The sequence below is a fragment of the Camelus bactrianus genome, chromosome 25 (assembly GCF_048773025.1).
Source record: "Camelus bactrianus isolate YW-2024 breed Bactrian camel chromosome 25, ASM4877302v1, whole genome shotgun sequence".
Classification (NCBI taxonomy): domain Eukaryota; kingdom Metazoa; phylum Chordata; class Mammalia; order Artiodactyla; family Camelidae; genus Camelus; species Camelus bactrianus.
The window spans coordinates 7873675-7899093 of NC_133563.1; the positions used below are offsets into that span (position 1 = coordinate 7873675).

The 25419-nt window shown below is 33.7% G+C and overlaps 1 protein-coding gene across 10 annotated transcripts in view; it reads left to right on the forward strand.

The window, feature by feature from the left end:
* VPS13B (vacuolar protein sorting 13 homolog B) overlaps positions 1-25419 on the forward strand; it is a 627348-nt gene that overhangs the window by 171204 nt on the left and 430725 nt on the right. For all 10 annotated transcript variants that reach the window (XR_006725148.2, XM_045517215.2, XM_074352636.1 and 7 more), the window contains exons 18-19: positions 3230-3364; positions 4152-4325. Coding sequence is in view for 9 of the 10 variants with exons in the window: in XM_045517215.2 (XP_045373171.2) it covers positions 3230-3364; positions 4152-4325 (309 nt within the window). In the remaining variant the exon portion in view is untranslated. The remainder of the gene's footprint in view (positions 1-3229; positions 3365-4151; positions 4326-25419) is intronic.

Genomic DNA, 25419 nt, shown 5'->3' on the forward strand with positions numbered 1-25419 from the left:
GTGGTGGAAAAGGAATCAGAGTTAACAGTGTACCACAGGAATAAGAATATTATTATTAGGAGTTAGGAGTTAATATTTTTCAGAAAAATCCCCTGTAAGAAGAAGAAGTAACTGCATTATTTTATATTACATCATATTACAAAAATTCAGTATTATTTTTAGATTATTACGTTGATAATGTTTACCATGTAAAATTATATTTGAATTGCAGTGCCTTAGGGATTCCCTTTTCCCTTCCTCTAGTAGATTATGACAGCAATATTTGAGTAAATGTATATGAAAATGCTTTGTAGTCATTATTTCAAATATAAGACTTTGTCACTGTCTTTGTGACTATTTTATTGACTCATGTCAGCTAACTATACATCTTACCAAAAATCTGCACCTCTTCCCTAAATTGTGTTCAAAGTTCAAAATTATGTATAAAATTCAGCTGATTTCTCAGAGTTAGATACTCTGAACAATAACTGTAGTATTTTGGCCTCCACAGGTAATAATAATAGATGGCTTCCCTTAAGCCATCTAACTATTTGATACATAACGCTGCCTGCATCTGAAACCTTGCTTTTTCAGTTTCAGAGCTTTTGCTCTTTTTGTTTCACCATATTGCACTGCTAACAGATTTCCTTTCACAAGTTCCGGAAGCAGCCTTCATGTCCGTTGGGAACAGTGTGAATGGTGTCCTGAGTTGTGTAGTGCTGAGACTGCTCCTCTCTGCCTCCCTAGTGTTTATTACGTTTGGGGTGTTGTAAAAATTTTGGTTTGGTGGTAGAATGGAAAGAAATTAAGTTTGTTTTAGAATTCTTTTTTTATTAATACTTTTTTTTCCCTTTAGAGCAGTTTTTGGTTCACAGCGAAATTGAGGGAAAGGTACGAGATTTTTCCATGTACCTTCTGCCTCCATATCTTTCTGCATTGCTTCCCCCTCACAAGAGTGGTACATTTGTTACAACTGATGAACCTACACTGACATACCATAATCACTCAAGGTCTTATATACAACATACATATGTTTTAACAAAGACCTACCATTTGCAATTCAAGATAGAGTCGTAAACTTGGTAAAAAGAAGCAGTGTTAAATGTTTCTTAAAAAGCCATTTTGGCCTATTTATCTTTCTTTCCTTTTGCATCTACTAGAAACTAATTCAATTCTTTTGGTTCTTAACACCCCCAGGAACCCTTGAGAGAATCTTTCAGTAGCTCTTGCCTGCTGATCACTATCTAAATTCTTCAAATTTTTCAAAAAGTTGGCGTAGAATGAGTGTCTGACTCTGGGGGCTTAAGAGCTAGAGGAGGGTATTATTCCATTTTGTATCCCTCTCATCACATAACATGATGATTGGAGCAGGGTGAATTATCCGCTGATTATAACTTCTGCATCCGCAGTAAGATGTTAAGTATGCATAGTGGCCCAGCTTCTTTTCTAATGGGGAGAAAAGTGTTGGTTGAAGGCCTCCCTGCTGTCTAACTTGAGCCTGGGCAAAATCCTTATTTCTCTTAACCTTGGTTTTCCTGTATGTAAAATGGAATAGTAATAGCTACCTCTTTTTTTTTTTTTTGAGATGAATAAAAATAACAAACTAGGCATAGTGCGTGGTACTTAGTAAGTTGTCAGTGAATGTTAGGTGTTGTAACTACTACTGTGTTTATATATGTATTGTTGGCATCATTTAATTTTGTGACATACTGCTTAAGTTTTTTGAGTCATAAATTTTGAGAATTTGAGAAAATCATAGAAAATGTGTAAATACACAGCGTTTAGACTATTGCTATGAGGATAATAGATACCACTGCAAATGGAAATAACATGGTGGTAAGTACTGGAAAAATAAACCATTGATACATGTTTACATAACAATCAAATAGAAATTGATAAATAGATCCTTCTAAAGTAAAGATTAGTATGTGAGAAGGTGTTACTCAAGGTGTCCTTTAACCATCTGCAAACCATGTAGTTTATTAGCTAAACTGCAGGTTCCTGGGCCAAATCTCAGGAATCCTCTTGGAGGACTGTGGGGCTTTTTGAATACACCAGAGTTTGAGATTAGAGATTTTAGAATAACGTTTAATATATGTATCATATAAAATTTATAGTTTTCTTAGTTTTTCATATGTAGTTCTACTTAAAGGAGTTTCAAATATGAAGGATAATATATATTTGATTGAAATGTGGAATGAGGGAAAGTAGGGAAGTTATGTTAGCCAGTCTTCATGGGTGAAATGATGGGTGAGGTTTTCATTGATGGGACTAAGTTGTGTTAACCACCCCAGCTCTTCTACTGCTGTAGGATTGAGCAAAAATTACTTAACTCCTCTAATCCATTATATCCTAATTTGTAAAGTGAGGATAACAATAACATCTTTATTACAGTCCTGTTGTGAGAACTGAATGAGATAGTGTGCATAGCACATTGTAAGTCCTCAGTAAACGTTAGTTAGAGTTCTTCGTATCCTCATCATCATTTAAGTGGTTTGCAATAATGTTAGTATAACATTCTTAAGGTTTCTCTGCCTTTTTAATTCTCACCTACCCTTCAGGGCCAAAATGAGTTTCTCCCTTTTGAATTCAGTTTTCTGTACCATTTATTTCATGGTAATTGTTCCCTTCTGTGCTTTTATGTCCTTCAGCAAGTAGCAGACAGGAGAGACGTTCATATTCACTTTTTTGTCAAGTGATATAGTATCCCTTTGGTTTCTTTTATCTACACATGGCATATCAGTTTTGCTTATAAGCTATTGTATTTTAACCTAGGAGCTGTTTCAAGCTGTCTTGTTTCTCTCTTTTCACCCCATCTGACTAAGATATTTTGAGGAGTCTGTTTACTTAGGAAGTTTCCTATTTAAGTTAAATGTCTCTGCCAAAATAAAGCTCAATTTGTAAGTTAATTTTGTTTCAAATTAAAATCTTATTCCATATTCCAAAATCAAATATGATTTTTAGTCCCCTCATTTTTAAACAAATACTTGTTTAAAATTTACTTTTATCTCTTGAGCTTGACTAATTAAGAGCCAACTTTGTATAAATATAGTTATGAGAGTTCAGCCCATTTATTTTAAAATTGCATCTTTTTACCTCCTAAACAGTAAACTGTGAAACCTAACACAAATACTGTAAGAACATCTGAGGTAGATAATTAAAGTATAATTAAGTTTAAATGCCTTGGTGAAGGAGTATAAAAATTATTTAAATTCAATCGGCTAGTACATTTGCAGTTTTCTTTTATTAGGTGTGAAATCTAAGAATCCCCTGCCAACTCTTGAGGGCTCAATCCAGAATGTTGAATTGAAGTACTGCAGCACATCATTGGTCAAATGTGCCTCTGGGACCATGGGATCAATAAAAATTTGTGCCAAAGCCCCAGGTATGTGCAGCTGGACCGTGTAAAACTTTATTGCCTGTATAGGAGAATTGGCCTTGCATTTTACAAGGAGCGTTACTGAAACAAGAATTTACTCATTGTTCCTATGAATCAGAGGTTTTAAATTTTTTTATTTTTACTTGAAAAAATTGTTAATTGTGCCAGGATGATACTTCTTGACTTTAATAAATTAATTTTTACTTAAGGAAAAAAAACTTTGCATAATTTTAAGTGTGGTTATGAGGGAGGAAAAATTAAAAGAAAGTTTATTCCTATACTTTTAGTGGGGAAATAGGAGGTATACATATATATGACACAGAAATTGAATTAAAATGTTGTTAGTATAATAAAATTAAGCAGAAAACCCAGCTGTTTTTCAATTTAAGGTTGTAATTGACTTTACCTTCTTACCAGTACTTTATTTCATAATATTTTCCTTAAACTATTTGTAATTTAATTTTTTCCAGTGCAGACTAAATTTCTAGATATGTTTAAAGTGATACAGATTCCACTGAATATTTAGAATACAGTATGTTCATGTTGTTTTATTTTAAATCTTTTCTGAATATGCTCTACATTCATTAGCTAAGTATTAAAACAATCTTTTAAGAGTTAAAAGTGCTTTTAATTTTATCATACTTTTTAGAGTATAACTAAATATACAGCTAAAATTACCAAATGGAAATTGAAATTTTAATTATGATGGTAGTAAATTTTAAGATCAGGCATCTACAAGCTGTTCTTACAATTTTGTTTGATGAATTTCTTTTTCATAAATATTTCTCCTCAGGTGACAGTGGAAAAGAGAAATTAATTCCATTGCTTCAGGGTCCTTCTGACACTAAAGACCTTCATAGCAGCAAGTGGCTCAATGAGAGTAGAAAGCCAGAGTCTCTCTTAGCTCCAGATCTGATAGCCTTCACAGTCCAAGTTCCGCAGTATATGGACTACTGCCACAGTTCCGGTAAGGACATCATTATTCATTTATTTTGCATTTTCTTTTTCAGCAGGGCTTTTAAAGACAACACTCCTTAAAAAAAAAATGTTCATTCTGATGAGAATGGGTATGGATCTCTAAGGAAAAAAAATGGGAGAATGAGGCCATAACCTGAGACTGTGCCTGTAGATAAAAGATTTTACCCATTTTCTAAGGCAGGAGCTGGTAAACATTTTACTAAAGGGCCAGATAACTCACATTTTAATTTTAGGCTTTGTGGGCCTTAGGTCTCAGCTATTCAGTTCTCCTGTTATAGCACAAAAATAGCCAGAGACAATATGTAAATGAACAGATATGACTGTGTTCCAATAAAACTTTATTCATAAAACAGGAGTTGGGCTGGATTTAGCCTATGTGGTTTGCTTTTCCCTGTTTTAGGGAGAAGGGATTGGTGGTTAAATAAATATCATGCTTTTGTTAATGCCTATTTAATCAAGTTTTTAACATATGTTGTTTGGGAAAATCCTTTATATAATTGTCCATATGGTAGTTTTCAGTAGGTTTTGTTTTCAAATCATCAAGTCATTAAAGTGTTATTTAAATGACCTGACAATCTGGTTAGAATTTTGATACCTAGGGAGGGACTAAGCTTATTTGAATCTATTGCATACTCTTTTTTTGGGGGGAGGGGTTGGCATTAGGTTTGTTGGTTTGTTTGTTTATTTTTAGAGGCGGTACTGGGGCTTGAACCCAGAACCCTGTGCATGCTAAGTGTGCGCTTTACCACTTGAGATGTAACCTCCCCACTATTGCATACTCTTAAGTTGGACAGGACTTTATGTTTTTTGTTTTGCCATATACACAGAATGACATGAGTCAAGCTTATTTAAATAATAATCTGATCTTTCTCATAATAATATTCATGTTATTCTTTGTAATTTAAATGCGTTTCTAGGGTCACAGAAATATATTTGCATTTTGAACCTTTTCTATGGGTCTAAAAGTAACTATTATAAAAAAATTATACCTATGATAATTCTAGGGTAAAGTTTTACATTTTTTCTTGCCATTAAGGGAATTCACCTAATCTTCAACATTAGTGTTATGTTTAGTGATATGTTTATGGATTTGCTTGTAAAATTTTAATGTGATCAAACATTTGGTGCTTTGAAAATAATCCTTTGGATGTGTTTTACTCCTAAAATGTAATGTGTTTTTACTTAAACTACATTCACGTACTTTATTTACAGTATTTTTAAATTTAAATTTTCCACCTATCCTGGGAACTGCCACCCACATTCATGGCTTAGGCATTTATGGTATGGTTATGAGAGAGCTCATAAGTATTATTTTTTAAAGCCAATTTCAAAATAATATTGATGAATCGTATGTTCCTATAAGATTTAAATTGGGGAAGTGTGTATGTGTCTATGTGTGTATGTATATTGAATGATGGTATAAATAAATTGTAAATGAATACATCTTAAGTAAGAAATAATTTATTAACAATCTTTTAAGACTTTACTGAAGTATCATGCTTTCAAGCATGTGCTTTTCTGACCAGTGCATATAAAATTTTTTTTCTCTCATTGACATATGCACATGCACACAAACACTGACACATTTTACTTTCCCACTCTTCTAAAGTTTTTCTTAGTACTTATCACAGTCTACCATACTGTATATGTTACTGATTTCTCTTGTTGATTTTTCTTCCCCCTCTGCTATTAGAATTTATGCTTCATTAGGGCAGGAATTTTTGTCTTTTTTGGCCACTACTGTATTCTTGGTGTCTAGAACAATATCCCACATAGAGTGGCTATCAATAAATATTTAGTCAAACTTTAACAATTCTACCTAATAAAACTGAAAAATGAAAAACAAAAAAGAAGCAGGAGAAGCAAATAAAAAGGAGTGGATATAAAATAAAAAAAAAAAACAAACCAAATAGTGAATGCATGAACAAGTAAGTGATGACTACATTTGCTTTTCTTTTGTTTTTGAGGCTAGAACACCTAAGGTAAATGACACAGAATGAGTCTTTCCTGATTTTTGTTTACTTTTTAAAAAGATGCTGGGTAGTTAAACTCATGTAGATGAACAATTAAAGGGAAGCACAAGTAATCCCTGATGTCTTTTTCACAGACAGACAGATGTCCAAGTGAGGTTGTTAATGAACTTTCCCCATGGGTTTATAGTATTTGAATGAGAGGTATTTGAATGCAGAGTAGTAAGTGATCAGCTAAGTGATTTGAGGCAATTTGTGTATTTTAGAGGAGTTTGGTGATCTTTCGGACTGGCTTCTGTTTATCATGGCATGATATGTGGAAGATAGCTGCCTTTGTGCGTATGCCCCCAAATTGAAGGTGGGATATTAAAAATAGGGACCAGAAAATGTTGTGGATATTATATTAGGAAGTGAGTTTTGAGAGAAGCTCAGTTAGGATAAAGAGACAGAATTTTTTGACTCTTCAGAATGTGAGGGAATGGACAGCTTTATTAATGGGAATGAGGTGTTACTTTACTGAAAGAAATATTATTAGTGTTAGTAAAACTCATTATAAAAATAGGATTTTACAATTTAAAAATCACTTTCATGTAAATTATTTTCTTTGATTATAAAACAAGACTTTTCAGCACAGCAAATTATATTCTGTCTTACAGAGGAGGAAATAGATGCCCAGAAACTGTCCTAACTGTTTAAGAAGTCTGACTCTGGACTTGAACCTGGGGCACCTAACCATGCAACATTTCCCACTGTACTAGGCTATTTATCATTTTGCCTTTTAGTCTTAGAATCCATATTGCTAACGTGCCCTCCCCAATACCTCCCCCACCTCAAGCCTTATAAGTTCTTACCTTTGAGGATCTCCTTTCTTACTTCATGTTAAGCACTATCTAAAGAGCCACACTTCCATGTCACAGAATTGCTTTGTCTTTGAAGTTTTAGCAACTCCCTTTGCACTTTTTCCTCTTCCCCTTGATCACATTCTTTCCTTGACTGGCTCTGATTACAGTGAAGTAGCTGAAGGCTCTTGTGGGAGTCCAGTGTTCTAGCCCACGGTCTCTATTCATTGCTTTTATTCATGGGAACCATTTAGAGGTGCTTCTTTTCTTATGTTTGTAGATACTAGATGCCTCTTTGGCTCCTTCAGAGGTAGAAGCACTTGGTGACTATAATTGATGTGTGTAAATTACTTTAAAATGGGTTCTAAACAATTTTCTTCCTTTATCTTTTACATACGAACTTTAGCTTTTCTTTGTATGCTGTATTTTGCCTATGATTACAACAGAGCCTGCTTGTTAAAAAGTCCTTAGTCTTTGTTAATCCTGGTATTAATGTGTAAATAAATTTTGAGGTGTCTGCTATTTAGGACTATAAAATGATCAGTAAGTACTACAAACTTAGAATACAAGGAACTTCGAGGCCATCCATTTCCATTTCTAAGCCAGTGTTAGGAGTCCTTTCAATGTGTCCCCCTCTCTGTGTGCTGCAGATCTTCTTGGCCTTCTTTCAGTTTCCCAGTGGTGGTTATGCTTTTGTATCTACTGTGGTTTTTTTTTTTTTTTTGGTCTGGGATTCTTACAACTGTTCTTACCCTTTCCCCTCATACTTGTTTAATTCCAGCTTAGTCTTAAGATCTTTGTTCAACTACCGTATCTTCAATTAAGCCTTTTCTTGATGCTGCTCCCCCACTCACAATTGGATTAAGTATCTGTTACATTTGTTTTCCTAGTTCACTGTACGTTTCTTTCATAGCACTTAATGACAGTCTGTATTTATGTAGTTGTGTAATTTGAATGTTGTCTTCACCACTTGATAGTGAATTCTGTGAACACAGGGTTAGTCACTGATTCCTTCTTTTATCTCCAGGGCCTAACATTGCCTGACATGTAGGGAATACTTGAAAAATCATTTGTTGAATGAATGAATAAATGAACATTTGTGACAGATGGTCAAGGGTATGAAAGTATTTCACAGATATAGTAAGCACTTAATACATATTAACTGCCTTCCCCTTTCTCTCCCTGTGCTTCTTCCTCCTCTTACTTACATATGTATCTACCATTGGAGAGAATATCTACTAGTATCTTCCATTGTTAGACAAGTCTGGTTACTACCAGATCCTCTGTTGGCCTGTAATTTCCATTTTTTTGGTCTGGTTTCAGTCTTATAAGTGACATGAAATAATATATCAGTCCTTAATATACCTGACAAAATTTATTGTTATCTTATGTTTCTTGGCATTTGTGTATGACTGTACCCTTTCTGTTGAAACATTTGTCTCTCTTGGCCTCCAGGTGTTGAGAGATAACTCTCTATACGTCTTGAGGTTTTACATATCTTGGGAGTGGAGTCACTAACAGCTCTTCATTCTGGACTATCTTTTTTAAGGATGTTTGTAGGACCATCTTGGAAGACAGATCTAGTGTCCCTCTGGAGGCAAAATGGAAGGCATACTTACTGCCCCTTATAAAAGATTTGGTGCCTCAATTCAGGGTTCATCTCTTATAATGCGTTTCACTTCATGTGCAGGTATCCATCTGGATACATCTTTATTGTCTCCTCTGTGGACTTGGGGGCAAAAGGAACTGAATCAGATATGTTGATACTCAGGCTGCTTGCTGTGCCAGGAATAATAAAGTCCTTTGTCTGACTCAGGAGTCTCTTGTCTTTTATATTATTCATGACAGTGTAAAAGCATAGGCTCACAATTCTTCACACCAAAAAATGTAGTTTCTTGGTTCTCCTTGCTGATCCATCTTCATTTCCCCCCTCAAATACGTTTCTTTCCTTTGTGCCTTAAATATAGGTTGTTCCCAAGATCGTATTATTGGCCCTCTTCTATTTGGATGATTTAGTCAATACTGTACGTGTGTATGTGTGTGTGTGTTTGTGTGTTAAAGCAACCACCCATATGTGTATAGCACTTTGTCCATTTATTTTCTTTTGAAATCCAAACTTCAGGTTTTAGGAGTCCTCTTTACCCTTGCCCTATGGATATTTTACTGGTGCCTAGCATGTTTAAAATGAAACTCAGTGAAATCTCCCCCACCCTCTTACATACTCCATTATTCAGTTGCAATTAATGACTACTTCCCTCCTAATGCTGCAGATTTTAATACTAGCTCAGCTGCTCCTTTTCCTCTGCATATGGTAGATGTTCCACAAAAGCTTTTTTTAAAAAATTGAATAGTCCAGGCCAAATGTAATAAATTAATTTTAGTCTCTTCTCATATCATTTGCCTTCAGATTCATTGCCATACTGATTACTTCCACTACATGTTTGAAAATGTCTCTTTTAAAATTTAGCACAATCTTCCACATAGCACAAAGTACAGAATGTATTTCCCAGATATGAATTGTGAACTTCTATTTAGTTACTGTTTATTTTGGGCTTATGTGCCACTGGACGTTGGAGTTCTTTTTCACATAACCTCTCCTAAGACAGTTTTCTTTATTTTATAGCCTACATTAATTTATGAATTTACATGAATAATACCACACTTATTCCTATGAAATTTTATCTGATTGATTTTGGTCCACCATTTATAAAGAAGATATCTTTAAAAGTATCTGTTTGGCTGTGGTTACTTGTGCAAGTAAGGTGAACATACTGTATTTACTTTCGATATATAAAATTCAAAATAACTTTCTCCCTAACACTAGAATAATAGAATTAAATGATTATAATGTTATTTAAAAATAATTTAAGGTGAGTGTTCCTCTTAAAATGTCACTTAGATATAATACAGTTTAAGCCAATCTTTTAATTCCCTAGTATAATCAGTTTCAGAAATAAAGTTTTAACTTTACTAGATTGCTATATATTAAAAATTATTTTATATTTCTCCCACCAAATATGGACAACTTTTGACCATCGTTATTGGAAAGGAGAGCCACAATTATAGTTCTGTTCTCTGGAAATTCATAGTTAAATTGGAGGAGTAATTCTCTTTCTGGATTAAAACATACTAGCAAATACACATGCTCTTATTTCACCATCCAGAGTTGGTTGATTAGGATATGAATAGTTAAGGAGTTTTTAAAATGAAGATATTTTAGATTGTAAATTTTAATTTATGGGAAATGGTTTTTTGTTCCAAAAAATTCTCCTCATAATGTAGAATTAAGTGAATTGCCTTGAAGTTATGTTTTTAGTATTTTTGACAGGACACATGAGTAAGAATGCTTATATATTGTAGCAATTAAAGACAATTCACATTTGTGGTTTGGGCATAAATGTGTAAAAATTATACCCATCTATCTTATTACATTTCCTCTCTCCTCCCTGAGGACTTTACTATGTACTTTATCTGTAATTGTTGCCAGTTTTCTATCATGTTCCCACTGGGCTTCTGGTGCAAAAAATCTTATCCTCTTGATGACAGAGCTTGCCTGAATGATTTCATGCTCCTAGCATTTTTGTTCACGGGAATTAGGGGCAAAATGTAACTACAGCTGAACAGAGCGTCTATTTTTGTAATTTTGGAGTTTAGGCTCTGTTATTGGAACTAAATGAAGAGATGCAGGTGTTCTCCAGTCCAAGCCCTTTGGGAGTTTTGATGGTAGATGCTTGAAAAGAAAATGCATGTGTTTCCAGAGTCAAACAGCAGCTGTGAGACAAGGATTTATGTTTTTCTCAGAACTTTGGGATTTCAAAATGTTACATTTAATCACAAGCACAGAAAAGGGAGCAAATGTTAAAGATGTTACGCATAAAAGTAAGTTTACTGATTTCTTTACCATATGAACTATTTGTGGGAATATAGGAGCAAAGTGGTTTTTAATCATAATATAAACAATTTCTAAAGGATTATGATAGTTTCCAGGACATAGCCTTTTGAGAATGTTGCATTTATAGCACAGAGAGTTTTTTTATCTTACTAATTACTTTAAAAAATTTCTTTTTTTTTTATTCCCCCTTTAGACAGATACACACACACATACAATGAAAGGTTTGGTAGAAGATTTGCCAGATGAATTTTTATTATAACTTTTTTGGAAAAAAAAGTAAATCATAAGTATCTTATAATAATAGCCCAGTGTTTTCAAGTACAAGAAATATAAATTTCTAGCTAGCATAGTAATTAAGACAATATACATATATATGAAACCATATTTTTTTATATATTAAAACAGAAATTTTTTAAAACATTTTTCTTTTTCAAATAATGAAGTTTGTGTTGTGATTGATTCTCAAATTCATCTTTATTTAAGTAAAGGAAAACTTTCCAGTATTTCTTTGCCATTCTTATATTACTTCTTTTTTTAATAAAATTATTCATTTATCCACTCAACAAATATTTATTCCAAGTTTTTTTTTGTATAAAAATATAATGAACATGAAAGGCTCTACGGTAAAGAAACATATTGAGGACATAAGCATATAAACATCAAGGGTGAATGAATGAAAAATGAATGAATGAATTACAAAAAAGCTTATATTCTGAGTGCAGCTTTATCCATTGTAAGCTATATTACTTACAAGTCAACCTCCTGAGTATGGTTTCTTACTTGTAAAATAAGTATATTCTTATCTGATTGCTAGGATTGTTGTGTGGGTTGAATTAAATACTGTACCTTCAAGTCCATTGTACCTGTAAAAATAATGCAGAGTTTAAGTATCAATTACTCTGTCCAAAATAGTACCCTATATCAGTCATTTTTTCATTCAAGCCTTGAGGCTTTTCTCTGGAGTCCTTTCCTTTACTACCATGTTTTCTGTATGTCCGCTGATTTGAAAGTTTTCTTCAAGTTAATTCTATAAACCTGTGGATATGCCGTTGTGAAGCTAGGAGCAAATCTTTACCTAGACCCAGGATCCTGCCTTCTTCCAGCTTGAAATGTCTCCTGGATGGCATGATGCTAGGGGGCAGGAACAATTTCAATAGCAACAGGAAATTACTTTGCTTGTGTCTTTGAAAGGTCCCAGGTTCTGGAAGGAGGCCATTGGAAGAAATTCATGAGCCTTGTAGGGGATTAGTTGTTTTCGTTATTTATAGCACAAGGTCAAAATTTTTGCATTTTTTTTAACTGCTTATGTAGTAAAATGAAACTGGTATTCAAAGTAAGCAAGTGGTAGCATCATTTGTAAATAGTAAATTATTATTCTAAGAAGTATTTCAGGTTATAATAGTCTTCAAGTGATCTTCAACATAAAATGTATAATGCCTTGTATGTTTTTATGTGGATCAAAAAGCTACCATTATTACTTCAGTTTATTTTATATTTTAGATAGTGATATGTCTTCAAAGTAAGGTTTTGTTTTTTTGCAATTTCTGTTCAGATGTTGAAGTTGGCTGTGTAGTAGCTGTCATAATGGCCGAATGAAAAGTCGTAGCTTTAGTGAACCACTAGGAGTTGATTTACAAAACTCTTACGAGTGAAATTCTCATCCATCCTTGCTACCTGATTCTTCCCTTAATTGTCCCATCCCTTCTAGAAGAAACTTTATTCCACAGATAGCTTTTGCAGCCACTTCAGTCAGTACAGTATACATAGGAACCATCCTTATGCTTTTACTTTGTTTCCTAGATAAATGATGAAAGTCTGTTGTCCATTAATGTGTGAGAACTTTTAATCGCTTTTTTTTTTTTACTGTGTTTTGTTTTATTTTCGCCTTCCTCTGAGTTTTGCTTTTACTCCTCCTCCTCTTTTTTCTCCCTCTCCTCTCTCCTCCCTTATAAATTAATTACTGCCTTCTAAGCAGCACCATGGTACTTTGATCATATCACAGGGCAGACAGTTGTAACTGTTTATAGGAACCTTCCCTGAAGCTGGGCAGGGATCATGACAAGTACATGATAGGTATTTGGTAAATACAAGAAAATGCTTTCTGCCATTTGAGCATAGCCCTATTGTCTACAGGCTCCCATCATTTTATATCTAAATTGATCTCTGGGGGAAAAATGTAATCTGACTTTAGCCTATTAAAGAATAATTTTTAAAAAAGTGAAATTATGACTCGTACAGATATGAAATTGACAAATGTTCAAGATTATTAACATCATCAATGAGACAACTAGGCAGATGTTACAACCAAATCAAAGGAGTATTAAAAACACAGAAATTTATAGATCAATAATACTATAATAAATTTGGAAATAGTCACAAAATAGCCTTCTTCCCCACAGTGGGAAAGAGAGGTGAATTGAATTTCTACCTGACAGAATTTACTTGCATCTGTAATGAAGAATTATTTTGCACTGCTGTTGGTTATCTACAATTTGCAGATCTATAAGGTAGCTCAGAGGCAGCGAAGAGGTGCAGAGTCCCCATAGAATCAGACTCCGATAACCTGGGAGGGTGTACTCTCAACAATGCAGAGCTCTTCGTTGAAGCACCAATTTTTCACTGTAACTGCTAAATTCCAGATGGCTAGGCTATTTTTAGCTGTGGGTGGTTTAAATATAGAGGCAGGTCAGACGTAATTTTTTGTGAGGCAAATATTCAGTACCTGCAGGGAAAAATTAAAGGAAAATAATACCACCGGCAGAGGGCAGTGATGAAGTTAACAGTTTCCTCTTGTCTAAAGGCTGTATTGATTGTTGAATAATTCTGGGCTAATTCTGTAGAACTTGACTTGAGTTTAACCTTTGAAATCTTCTCATAGTAAGTTCTCTTCAACCAGGTGCTTTGTCAATATCTACAACTTTCCAGAAAAAGGACTTTTTTTTTTGTAGTTGTTGTTAATTGAGTAGAGAAATGAATAAAATGTTCTAACCTAGTCTTAAAGTAAATACTGTGTTCTAACTTACTAAAAAAGCTTTCCTGAGAGAAGTGTTTGTACATCAAATGTTTGAATACCTACTTTATATATATGTATCAGGCACTGCTTTTAGGTATTGTGAGAGAGGGAAGCTGAGTGTGTGTGTGTGTGTGTGTGTGTGTGTGTGTGTGTGTGTGTGTGTACGTGTACATACAGGAAAGAGCAGTTCCCACACCTCACAGAAGTAACATTTTCTTGATTGACATTTTTATTTTATTTAGTTAAGTATATTGTATTTTTTCTTATTAGAATTGAGTGCTTTATATAATGTTATCTAAATTATAAGAAGCCACTTTTAAATGAAAAATTATACCTTCTCTGATTTTTTTTCCACTTAAGAGATAGAATTCTGAAATACTGAAAGTATTTGTGGGACTATAACAGAGTTATGCAGAACTTCATTACAAGTAAATAACAAAGAAAAAGAAAGTGCATCGCAGGAAAATGGCCAAAGGACATAAAAGTAAACAATATAAATGGCCAAAAACACATGAAAAAAGTCAAAGTAATAAATAGTCAAAGAAATTGATATATATAATGTCCAGTAATAATGAATAATTTTTACCTTTTTAATGAGTTTAATAAATTATAAAACTGAAAGCTGGGAAATTTATGATAAGCACTTTAGTAAAAGTCTGGTCCGACTATTAATTGTTGCAGACTCTCCAGAAATCAATCTCACAGTTTATTAAAGACTTTAAGAGTGGTCATCATCCAATAATCCTACTTTCAAGACTATATCCTAAAGGAATAATCCAAGATGCATTTAAAGACTTGTATTTAAAATTAAGAGTAGTTATGTCACTGTATTTATAATAATCACAAATCTTTGTTGTTCAATAGTAGGTTAAGTATAAAATAAAGGTATATCCAAAGAAGAACGTCTTTGAAATCAGGCAATAGAAAATGTTCATAGGAAAATGTTCATAATAAAAGCTTGTGTGAAAACAGTGTATAAACCTACATACAATAAGACTGTTGTTTTAAAAATTTTCTCTCAATGTATGCATATGAGTATGTACTTACATGTGTATTCATAGAAAAAACTTACTTTCTAATAGTGGTTATGAATGCTTGATGGGATTATGAGTCATTGGTTTAATTATGATATTTTTCTTGTTCTTCCTATGTGCTAAACATTTTAAGTAGAAACAGTTTGACTCTAGAACTCATGCTTGTAACCATTACACCAAAGAGCAAAGACTGAAGAGATTCAGTCCCCAAGACATTGATTAGTCAGCTTATTTAATTCTGTTTAATTCCATTTATTGGCTGCTAGCTGAAAGCATGAAGCTGCTAAAGGCTGGTATAAGAAGATATTTGATACAGGGCCCTATGGAGTAGTATACACACAGCTGATTCTAAAACAAGCCTAACTTTAACAAATGCTAAGTGTTTGGGAGAAAAGTGTGTCTATCTGAAAATAAATGGGAGAGATTAATTTGAATGGGAAGGGAGGATTGAATGATATTAAGAAAGGCTTCCCAAAGAAGGATAGCTATTGAAGCCTGGAATGATAAAAGATTACGTATGAGTTGAAAATTCTTATTATTTAAGCATTGCAAATTCTTTCAGTTGGCTTATGTTGTCTTGTTTTAAATGTTGGTAATTATTACTAGCTCAAGTCCATATTTTTGTATATTGTAACATTTTGTATGATGTTAAAAAATGCTTGGTACATATTTATGGTAAGGTAGTTTTCCTTCTGAAGTATTTAAGTATATTCAGAGAACTATTGCCAAAATTGTATTTAAAATTTTAAAATTTTCAGTGTGATTGTAAAATTTAAAATATTTGAATATTTGCTATTACTGCTTTTGTTTTCTAAGACAAAATTTTAAAATTAAAGTGTGTTGAGTTCATTAGATTGTATTTAGTTTATGTGGTTTAGCTTGAAGTTAATTATTAAGTAGAATTCCATTTTTAGCTTTAAAAGAACAAAAGCAGCAGTTAACAAATCTTTTTTAAAATATATTGGATTCACTGTTAACAAAGCATAACATAAGTAAGCCTCAGTCAGCCTGTGAAAGGGATGAGTTAACACAACTGTTGATGCATTTGGAGTGAAACATCTTTATCAAGTTAATACAAGAAGCAGTCATGCCCTACTTGAATTACTCATTTATAATAGCTGAACAGCAGCCTGCATGTGGACTTTGAAATCCTGGGAAAGTAAGATGCCTGTGTATATCCAAATGTTGAAAGCCTTTACTCCTCAGCAGCTGGAAAATGTTGAGCTCTGTTGTCATCTAGGTTTTTGGTCTTCAGGGAGATGTGATCAATTTAATTACTGATCAGCTTTACCCATTACTTTTAATGATTGTAGCCTTTGCAGCCATCCTTTGAAGTTTGTAGCTTAAAAGGTAATGTTAAAATATTTCATATTTAAAATTTACAGAAATCAAACACATAGTTGATATTACTTTGCTCAAGTTTATCACATATACTCAAGATTACTAAACATGAAATAATTCAGATATAACAGTAGAAATTATTTACTTTAAATGAAGTCTAAAATGTGTTTGTCTCCGAGGTTCACAAAATATACTCCATATATTGCTTTTCTGGATAAATTTTATGCATTAGATCCATTCGTATGCATAATTTTTAATTTCCCCTGTTTATTTTGAATCACCACTATCTATAAACAAAGGAACTAATTATTTATCCTGCTTATTTAATCATCTTTTCACTACCATCTGATATCTGATGCAAAGTGAATTTTTAGAAAATATGGAATGGGAAAAGATTCATGTTATATGAAGGAAGAAATGTATCTGTAACTTCAAGACTGTTACTTGAATTCTGGTCTAACTGTGAGGCCCAGTTTTTGTATAAATCATTTGATCTCACTTTGTTTCTCAATCTATAACATGATTGCAACACCAGGCCCTGGATACTTCTGTGTCATTTCTCCATTATATAAAGACATCCTTTTAAAGAGGTCACCATTCGTGTCATAAACCAAATGAATTTGCTTATTAATATTATTTATTGCAGGATTTTCAGGCAGATGACAGTAAAATGATTATTACAAACTTGGTGTATTATGATCGTATTGAACAGATGGATGTAAAGTTGAGGAAGGTGCCATGTAGCCGGTTCATGGCTATAGGCAATATTGATGTTATCATGTTTGATAAGTTTCTTTTTTTAAGTTGATAAAAGTATTTCTCAGTATTAAGTGTAAGATATCATCCTCATTGACAAACAGTTGATCATCATATATTTAGAGTTATTATGCTGGTGACATAATGAGAAATTTTTACAGATATTCATAGTAACTATCCTTATTTTTATAACATAGATGTAGAGTTAACATGAGCTAAATTGGTTGCTGTGCTTCAGGATATGATTATATCACTACCACCTGCTCATCTAGGAGCATGTTTCACAAGGAAAAGTTTTATTTACAAAATCAGATTTGTATATGTTTCTGAATCTTTGAGTCTTCTTTCTAATCCTATCTTTTGATATCCTTTCCTACAGCTGCTTTATTTAGACCCCTATAAACAAACCTATGTGTGTGTGTAGCCAAGGGTGACACAGTTTTGCAAGGCTTCCCCCAGCATAATATCAGTTCATATACCCTCATTTATTTTGTATGACCTTCTCTTATCTTCAGTTTCTGAAATACTCCCAGGAATTTATCTTTGGTTATACCTAAGTTAATAGTACATGGGGCATTAATTTGCTCTTTGATAAACAGTAGGTCACTTACTCTAAATAATTTTATGTCAGCTTTTCAAAAATAATTTGTCAGTTAAAAAAATTTCTCAACAAAGTGTTGGTTGTAGAGTAAATACTGAAATAGCATGCAATTATGGTAATGTTGGTATGGGGGTATATCAGGTATCCTAAACAAATGGTTCTTTGAAATGTATTTAGACCTTTTAAAATTCAGTGAGTCATACTTAAGTTGCTGTATCTCCAAATCAGACTGAACAACTGTGGTACCTGTTTGGTTAAGAGTACAGTACAGGTTTCCGGATCCTTATTGCTTTGTTTCTTCCAGCCTTGGTGTTAGTTGTGGAAGGGCATTTCCTGGGAGATCTGATGGGTCTTCCTGTGTTCTCTTACTTGTACTTCTTTTCCTTCACTTACCTATTCAAGAGGGATTGTCTGCATTATTGTAGAGCTGGATTCAAGACTCAGATGCATCTTTTATTGGGTATTTGTCACTTACATAATGTGTACCTTAAGTATTCTCATCTGGGAAATGGTAATATTAATAAATACTAGCCTAACTCATAGGGTTATTGAAAAGAGCAGATGAATTAATGTGGGTGTGATTTTTTTCATAAACTGCATTCTGTGCATATAATGAAAATACTAGCTTTTAGTGGATGCTTCTTAGCGTCAGGCACTGTTTTAAGAGTACTATCTCATTTTATCCTCACAATAATTATGGAACAGGAATTTTATTTTTTTTAAGTTGAAATTAGTCATCATAGATGATATATTAAATGTGTTCATGTAAAATGAGGCAGAATTTGTATTTGAAGTCCTTGATTCTACCTACAGCAGAATATTGATGAATAAATAATACATTTATGTATTCTTAGGATTTCTCACTTTACTGATTATTTTTCTCCATCAGTTCAACCAGTTGTGTTTGTGTATGTATGTGTGTGTGTGTGTGTGTGTTTGTGAGTGTTTGTAGCCAAGGTCAAGTAAGCCATAGTGTCAGGTCTCTCTAAGTGAACCCAATCTAAGAAAGCAGGGCCTTCCAGATTTTCTCCTGCTATAAGTCATCATCCAGGGGTTTGAAGATAATGAGTTTTCTGCCTGTTACTAGACTCATTTGGCTATCACTTCATCATCTCCAGCCAGATTACTAGGGCAGTCCGTAGTAATCCCTAGTTCTTCAGATTAGTACTTCAGTATTTTGATGTTGAATACCAGTAAAAATTATGCTAAGTAACATGAAAAGGTCTTACTTTGTTGTTTAAACCCAGTTGAGAAAGTGAAGAGATGAAGCATCATTATTTTGCAAAATTGATAATAGAGACAGTGGTCACACATTTCTCATACGGTGCAGATTTACCCATAATTCATATGGTGCTTCAACTTTATAACTAGCTATGTTTTCTGTATAATGATACCACCATTAAAGGAATTGAGGTGGTGGTAAAAATGAAGAGTGTTTCAAATATTTTTAAAGGCTGGTGCATTCTAGGATCAGTGAATCCAAAAGCAAAATTCCAGTAGCAGTAAGATTTCAAAGCAGCTGTAGAAATTCTGGGCATAGCCCTCCATGCCATGCAGCTTTAAAGTGCTTGTTTCTTTGGTGTGCCTACTCAGTGCGGGTGTGGCTCAGTGCCTGAAATTTATACTACAGGTATCTCACTAAGGAGAGCTGCTTTTCCGTTTATACTCAAATCTGCTTATTCATTTCTATCTATAATTCTTCATAGCTTCCGAATAAGTTTTGATGTTTACATAATCCTAATCTATTAAAGAAGTATCATTTATGACAGATGACGTAGTATAGTAGTTAAAAGCATGGGCTTTGAATCAGACTGATTCCTGGCTTCATTATGTACTATCTCTCTGATCATGGGCAAGTTTCTGGAGTCTGGAGTCTTCAGTAACTTTGTTTTCTCATTGGTAATGGGAATAATAATAATATCTATCTCATAGGGTTGGCACGAAGATTAAATGAATTCATGTGACCAAAGCATTCAGAGTAAGATTTGGTACATACAAATGTTAGAAGCCATCATAGTGGCAGAAGTTTGTGACTAGAACCCTCAAAACAGAAATAAAATAGTCTTTTCTGTGAGAGGATATTCAGGTATAAGGAAAGGAGGAAAATTTTAATTAAGTTCGTATTTGCTATTGGCAAATCTGACTTTTAAAAAACATTATTTTTTCATGGAATAAAGCATGGTATCCAGTGGGTAAAATGAATTGATATTGTATGCCCAACATTGGATAATTCCAATCAGTTCTGTAAAGATAAAATGTTACATTTGTGCTATTCCCAATGTATAATATGGAGTACCAGCATTTTCCCTGAGCAGCAGATGAATTTTTGGTTATACATGAACATTTCTCTTGGATAATTCACCGGCACATTAGACTCAGCGCTTCCAAGTTAAATTCACCATTTTACTCCAAGTCGGCACCTTGACCTGTATTCTCTGTATCAGTGAACGGTGGTAGTATCGGAAACCTAGGGATTGTCCTAAACTTTTTCCTTCCCTCATTTCCCATCTTTCCTGTTTGAGCAGTCACAAGATTCTAAGATCTTCCTATGAAACTTCTGTGTAAGACAAATCTAATCCTTTTACTTCCTTTTAAAATAGGCTTTAACATGTTGATTGCCACGTCACCCAAATCTAGGTGACAGTTGTGTTTCCTTAGGGGCACCCAACACACAGTGGACAATCAGTGTGTTGAAGGCTCTCTCATTTCTTTCTGCATAAAGGTCAGGCTTCTTAGCCAGATATACAACTCTATCCTTGTATCAGATATTGTTTTCATATGTACACCACATTACGTGGAACTGTTTTTAACCCCAGGAACGTGCTGTTCTCACATACTGTTCTCATTTGTGGATACAAATTTCAAGTGCATGGGAAGCTTTCTGCATGTCTCCTCTCTACTTTAATCTACTCAGCTGAAGCATTAACTCCCACTGAAAATTAATATGCAAATTTCCGTCCGAGGCAAGTTAGGTGCCCCTCATGGTTTCTACTCCTGTTGCATTCTGTAACCTCTTATGAATATTTTATTAAACCATTTATAAAAATTATGATGATTAATATTTGTCAGCATTTTCCACTAAATTATAATAGCTCAAATACAAGGATTATTTTATTTACCTGTGAATGCTTAATATTTAGTTTTAAGCAGATGGTTGGTGTTCAGTAAAAGTTTGTTGAATTAATAAATGGTTTTGAACGAGAACAAAATCTTTGGTAACAGCTACATACATGGTAAACCTACCTTTAATGGAAGATAATGAGAATTAACTGCCATTAATTATTCTCAAGAGGCAAAAATAAGAAAATGGACTGAAATTCAAACTTTTGCCCATTTGATGTTAGTCATTCTGTTAGTTTCTTCCTCTTATCACTGTGGCAATCACTACTTGGTCCTGTCTTCTTTTTTGTTAGTATTAGTCATTGTCAGAAGGTGCCTCTCACTTAACCTGTTTACAGCATCAGTCTTCTTAATTCTTAACTTTTAATTTTATGAATGTTGTTTATTTTTGTTTTATCAGATGACTGGAAATATACATTTCCCTCCTTGTTTTGCATATTCATTGTAATAAATGTGAAGTGGGTTCACTGAGTTGATTTAAGGGAATTTTGCAGATTGGTTAGGAGGACTAGTCCTTGGAGGACATGAAGACAGGAATCTGTCGTTCACAGGATAAGAGGTCAGAGAACTGTGTAAATAGGATAAATATATGTCAGGGAGTTTTCTCTGAGAGTGGCAGGAGGCTAAGTCTCTGACCAGGCGCAGGTCAGGACTTTGTGGCCAAGAGGTAAAAGTGGTATCTAGAGTGCCAGAAGGGCCACGGTGACAGGGGTTGGCATGTCTTCATAATTGTTGAGCGATATCTAACTTTTAAGTTAGGAGAAAATGCTGTTTGGGGGGAGACTGGATGTGGATACCACTTAATTTCCATTAGAAATCGATACAGCATATAAATATAATGGAGCACCTTGGCTCTGGTAGTGAGAAAAAATTATTTTTATTGTATTGACACTCCTAGGTTCAAAACTATGTATTATTTTTGCCTGTGAATAACCTGGTTCAACTTGGCTGTAGCAGAAAGCTAGAGACTGATGTTCAGATCTATTTAGTAAATAAATTTGACTGGTTTTCTGTGCCAATGGCGGAACAAATTAAACTTTCACTGGTTGAGTGCTTATATCTACACGGTGTAGTGTGGGAGGATTATCAGCTAGTTTGTCTTATTGGTTTATTGGCAGCAGAAAACTCTTAAACTGAGTTTTCCCATGGAAGAGGTATCTTTCTTGAAATCCCACAACTTTTACTAAAAAAATTTATGAAGTGGGATGACAGTAAATTACTGAAGACTCATCAAAGCAAGTATGTTATTAATTGACAATTTATTGACTTCATCCCCACGCCAGTTTAAAGAAAAGGGAGGGTGGGTTAGATTTCAAGCTACACTTTGAATGCTGTGTGAGGTCTGTTTGAGCTATTTTGGTTAGGCTGTGATTAATTAACTCAATTAAACAAGTGTTAGTACATGAGTAAAAGTACATGCCTTGATGGATCTGTCAAATTGATAATAATGGATTCAGTACTGTGATAAAATTGTGAATCTAAATCTGGTTAACATTAGAGGCACACAAAATTTCACCTGTCGTCTTCAATCTTCTTTGGTAAAGGATGGCAGTAATTCAGGGTTCCCTATATGTCTTCTCTATCTTTATATATATGTGTGTATATATATACATCCATATGTCTATAGATGTGTATATTCATTTGACTTCAGAGATAATGAAATTAAGCTTTAAATTTCCTTTGAATTGTATTTTAAAATATTAACTTTTCACCTAGTCTGACTCTTTTAAAAACTGTTAGAAATTGCTATCCTTGGGCTCTGTATCTTACGTAGTTACGTAATTTTACTGATACATGTAAAAACAAAGAAAAATTTGAGACTTCTCTTCTTACTGTAAATACTCCTTAAGAAAGAGGTGCTTCCAGTTTATGAACAAGAAAGTATAATTCCCTAGCTAGAACTTTGTATTTTTTTTTTCTTTGAAAAATCCCTGAGTATTGAGATACTGAATCCCTTTGTTCTGTTCCCTAAGTATGATTTCATTTGTTTTTGTTAATTCTGAAAGCATCTATATGCTATTTCATTGATTTTCATTTTGCAGCTTTTCATATTTTAGCATCTCTGAAATTGAGTCAGTGATACCTCACAATTGCTCATGGCCTGAGTTGAGGTCAAGGTCTGCCAGAGAGGTTATGTGTTGGCCTCTGCTGCTCATCTGGTGGCACTGCAACTTGAGACTACCACAAGTTAGATTGTCTGCGTGAGAATTTTTTGGTCTTCATTGGTAGTGTGGATTCAGACTGCAAATCTAAGTGAATATCTGCTTATGGTTCAGATTCCCTAAGATTTGTATTTGTCTCTCTACCCAATGTGAAGCTTAAGTCAAACAACTTACCTTTCTGCTTGATGGCTTTTTTTCTTATTTCCCATTACACTGGCAGATTTCATGTGTCAGCTTTATGCAGGACTTTCCTCTTAGACTGTTTTGAAAATTTTTTTCTTTTTTAATGACACATTAAATAATGCTGAATCTTGAGAATTAATAATGTCTTAGCTGTGATGATATGCAGGGGCCATGATGTAGCCAAAATCAACTGCATATAGGCAGCAGAAAATGGTCCATGGCCTTGGAGCTACTTCAGAGGTGGCATGGAGTGGACTTTTTAGTGTCACTTTTTGTGGCTCAAAGTGGTAATGAATTCATCTGCTGTATTGCCTACCGTATTTATAAGAGAGACCTCTTTGAACACTGTCCCAAATCTGGTAATGCAACATAGTGCTGTATCTTGTGCAGTCATTTAGGAGCAGCTCTTGACCTGATATTTAGTAAAAGGTCTAGAGATGCTGAACCATACAATTATTATATAACTAGTGGCATCTTAGTCTTATTTTTGAGGTGAGAGTTATTAGAGGATTCACTATTAATAAGGATTTGAAATGGGGCAAAAATTATTCAACTCATTCTTTTAAAGTTTTGTCAAGAATTTAGGTGTATGCACCAGAATGTAATGTGAAGTCCATAAGCTAGTAGAGGATACTTGCTTTCTATAGATACGTGTCTATCTCCAAACAACTATTGTATTTTGTGGTAGGAAAGTTATAGGATCCTTGGAAAACTTTAATTCACAGTTAGCATTTTAAACCTTTACTTTAGTTTTTAAACTCAGATATTTAGACAGTGCTATTGTGTGCCTGCTATAATTTACTACCTCTGCAAATTGAGAATTCTTTTTGTGAAATTTCATATTGGGTGTGAATAATATTTGAGTCTATATACTCTATCAAAAAACTATTGTGAGTTAAAAGCATTTATAAAATGGTTGATGTATTGGATTGTTCAGTTCATGAGCACACTGATACTGAGTAGGAATGCTATGGAGTTAATTATCATTCTATGACTAGACATTCATTGAAAACTTAACTGGGACATATGGTAAGTAATAGTGAGACTGATAAATTCCAGTGATAAAATACAGCCTCTACTTGTTTCTTCTATTTGACCTATTCTTGTCTTGCACAGTAGATGTCTTAGGACAGAGAAAAGAATAAACATTTAAATTATAGAATAAGGAACTTTAGTTCATTATAAAAAATGTCCTGCCATTGAGAGTATCTTTTATGAAATTTTTCAAGAGTAGAGTTGAATCTTATCATTGGGATGGTTCCAACTGTGTTATTTTAAGGCCAAGAATATAGCCTAGTTAATATCACAGTTAGAACCACGTGGTTCTCAGTGCTATTTTCTATAGCATGTATTTTCTGATAGCTCTTTATTATCTTGATATACAATTTATAGTTAATGTATGTTTTAAGCTGATAACTTATGGAGAAATCAATATTGATTTGCCATAGTTTGCCATTGATTTGCCATTGATAATGCCATAGTTGTAGTAAGGGATAAATAAGAGGAAAGCGATTTATTCGATATTTAGACTGTAAGTAGACTAGAAGACATGAAGAAGTGCTCAGGTAAGTCATTTAATCTGCCGCATGTGTTATATCAACACAGTTATAAATCTTACCTGCCTGCATGTTTGATAAATTAGCAGTACAGGTACTCAAATGGAATAGCCATGAGTGAAGTTATTTTCTGAAATGATAAACACCTCTTGGTCATTTCTCAGTGATTGATAATTTTTCTTCTGATAGATAAATTTCTGAAACTTTCAGGTTTATTAAAAGTGAGTATGGAAACCACTATGTGTTTAAATGTAAATTGGAGTTAGAGTCTAGATTCAAGTAATTATAAATAGATTTTCCCTCACATGAACTGTCAGGATATTTGAAAATTGTGTAGGATGCAGAACCATTCTTATGTAAGGGACTGTTCTGAGCATTGAACAACTTTGAACATTCTTGATTGGTATCTAATGTCGGGTAACATCTCCTAATCATTGTGACAACCAGAAACATTAATTTCCAGAGATACTCGTAATGGATAGTACAACACTTATATAGCATCTACTGGCTGTAGGATAGTGAGTACAGGCTACTGGCAGGAGTCACAGTCTTGGATTTGATTTCAATTTTCTTCTCCTTACAGACTTGTTGTTGACTGTGACTTTAGACAAATCAA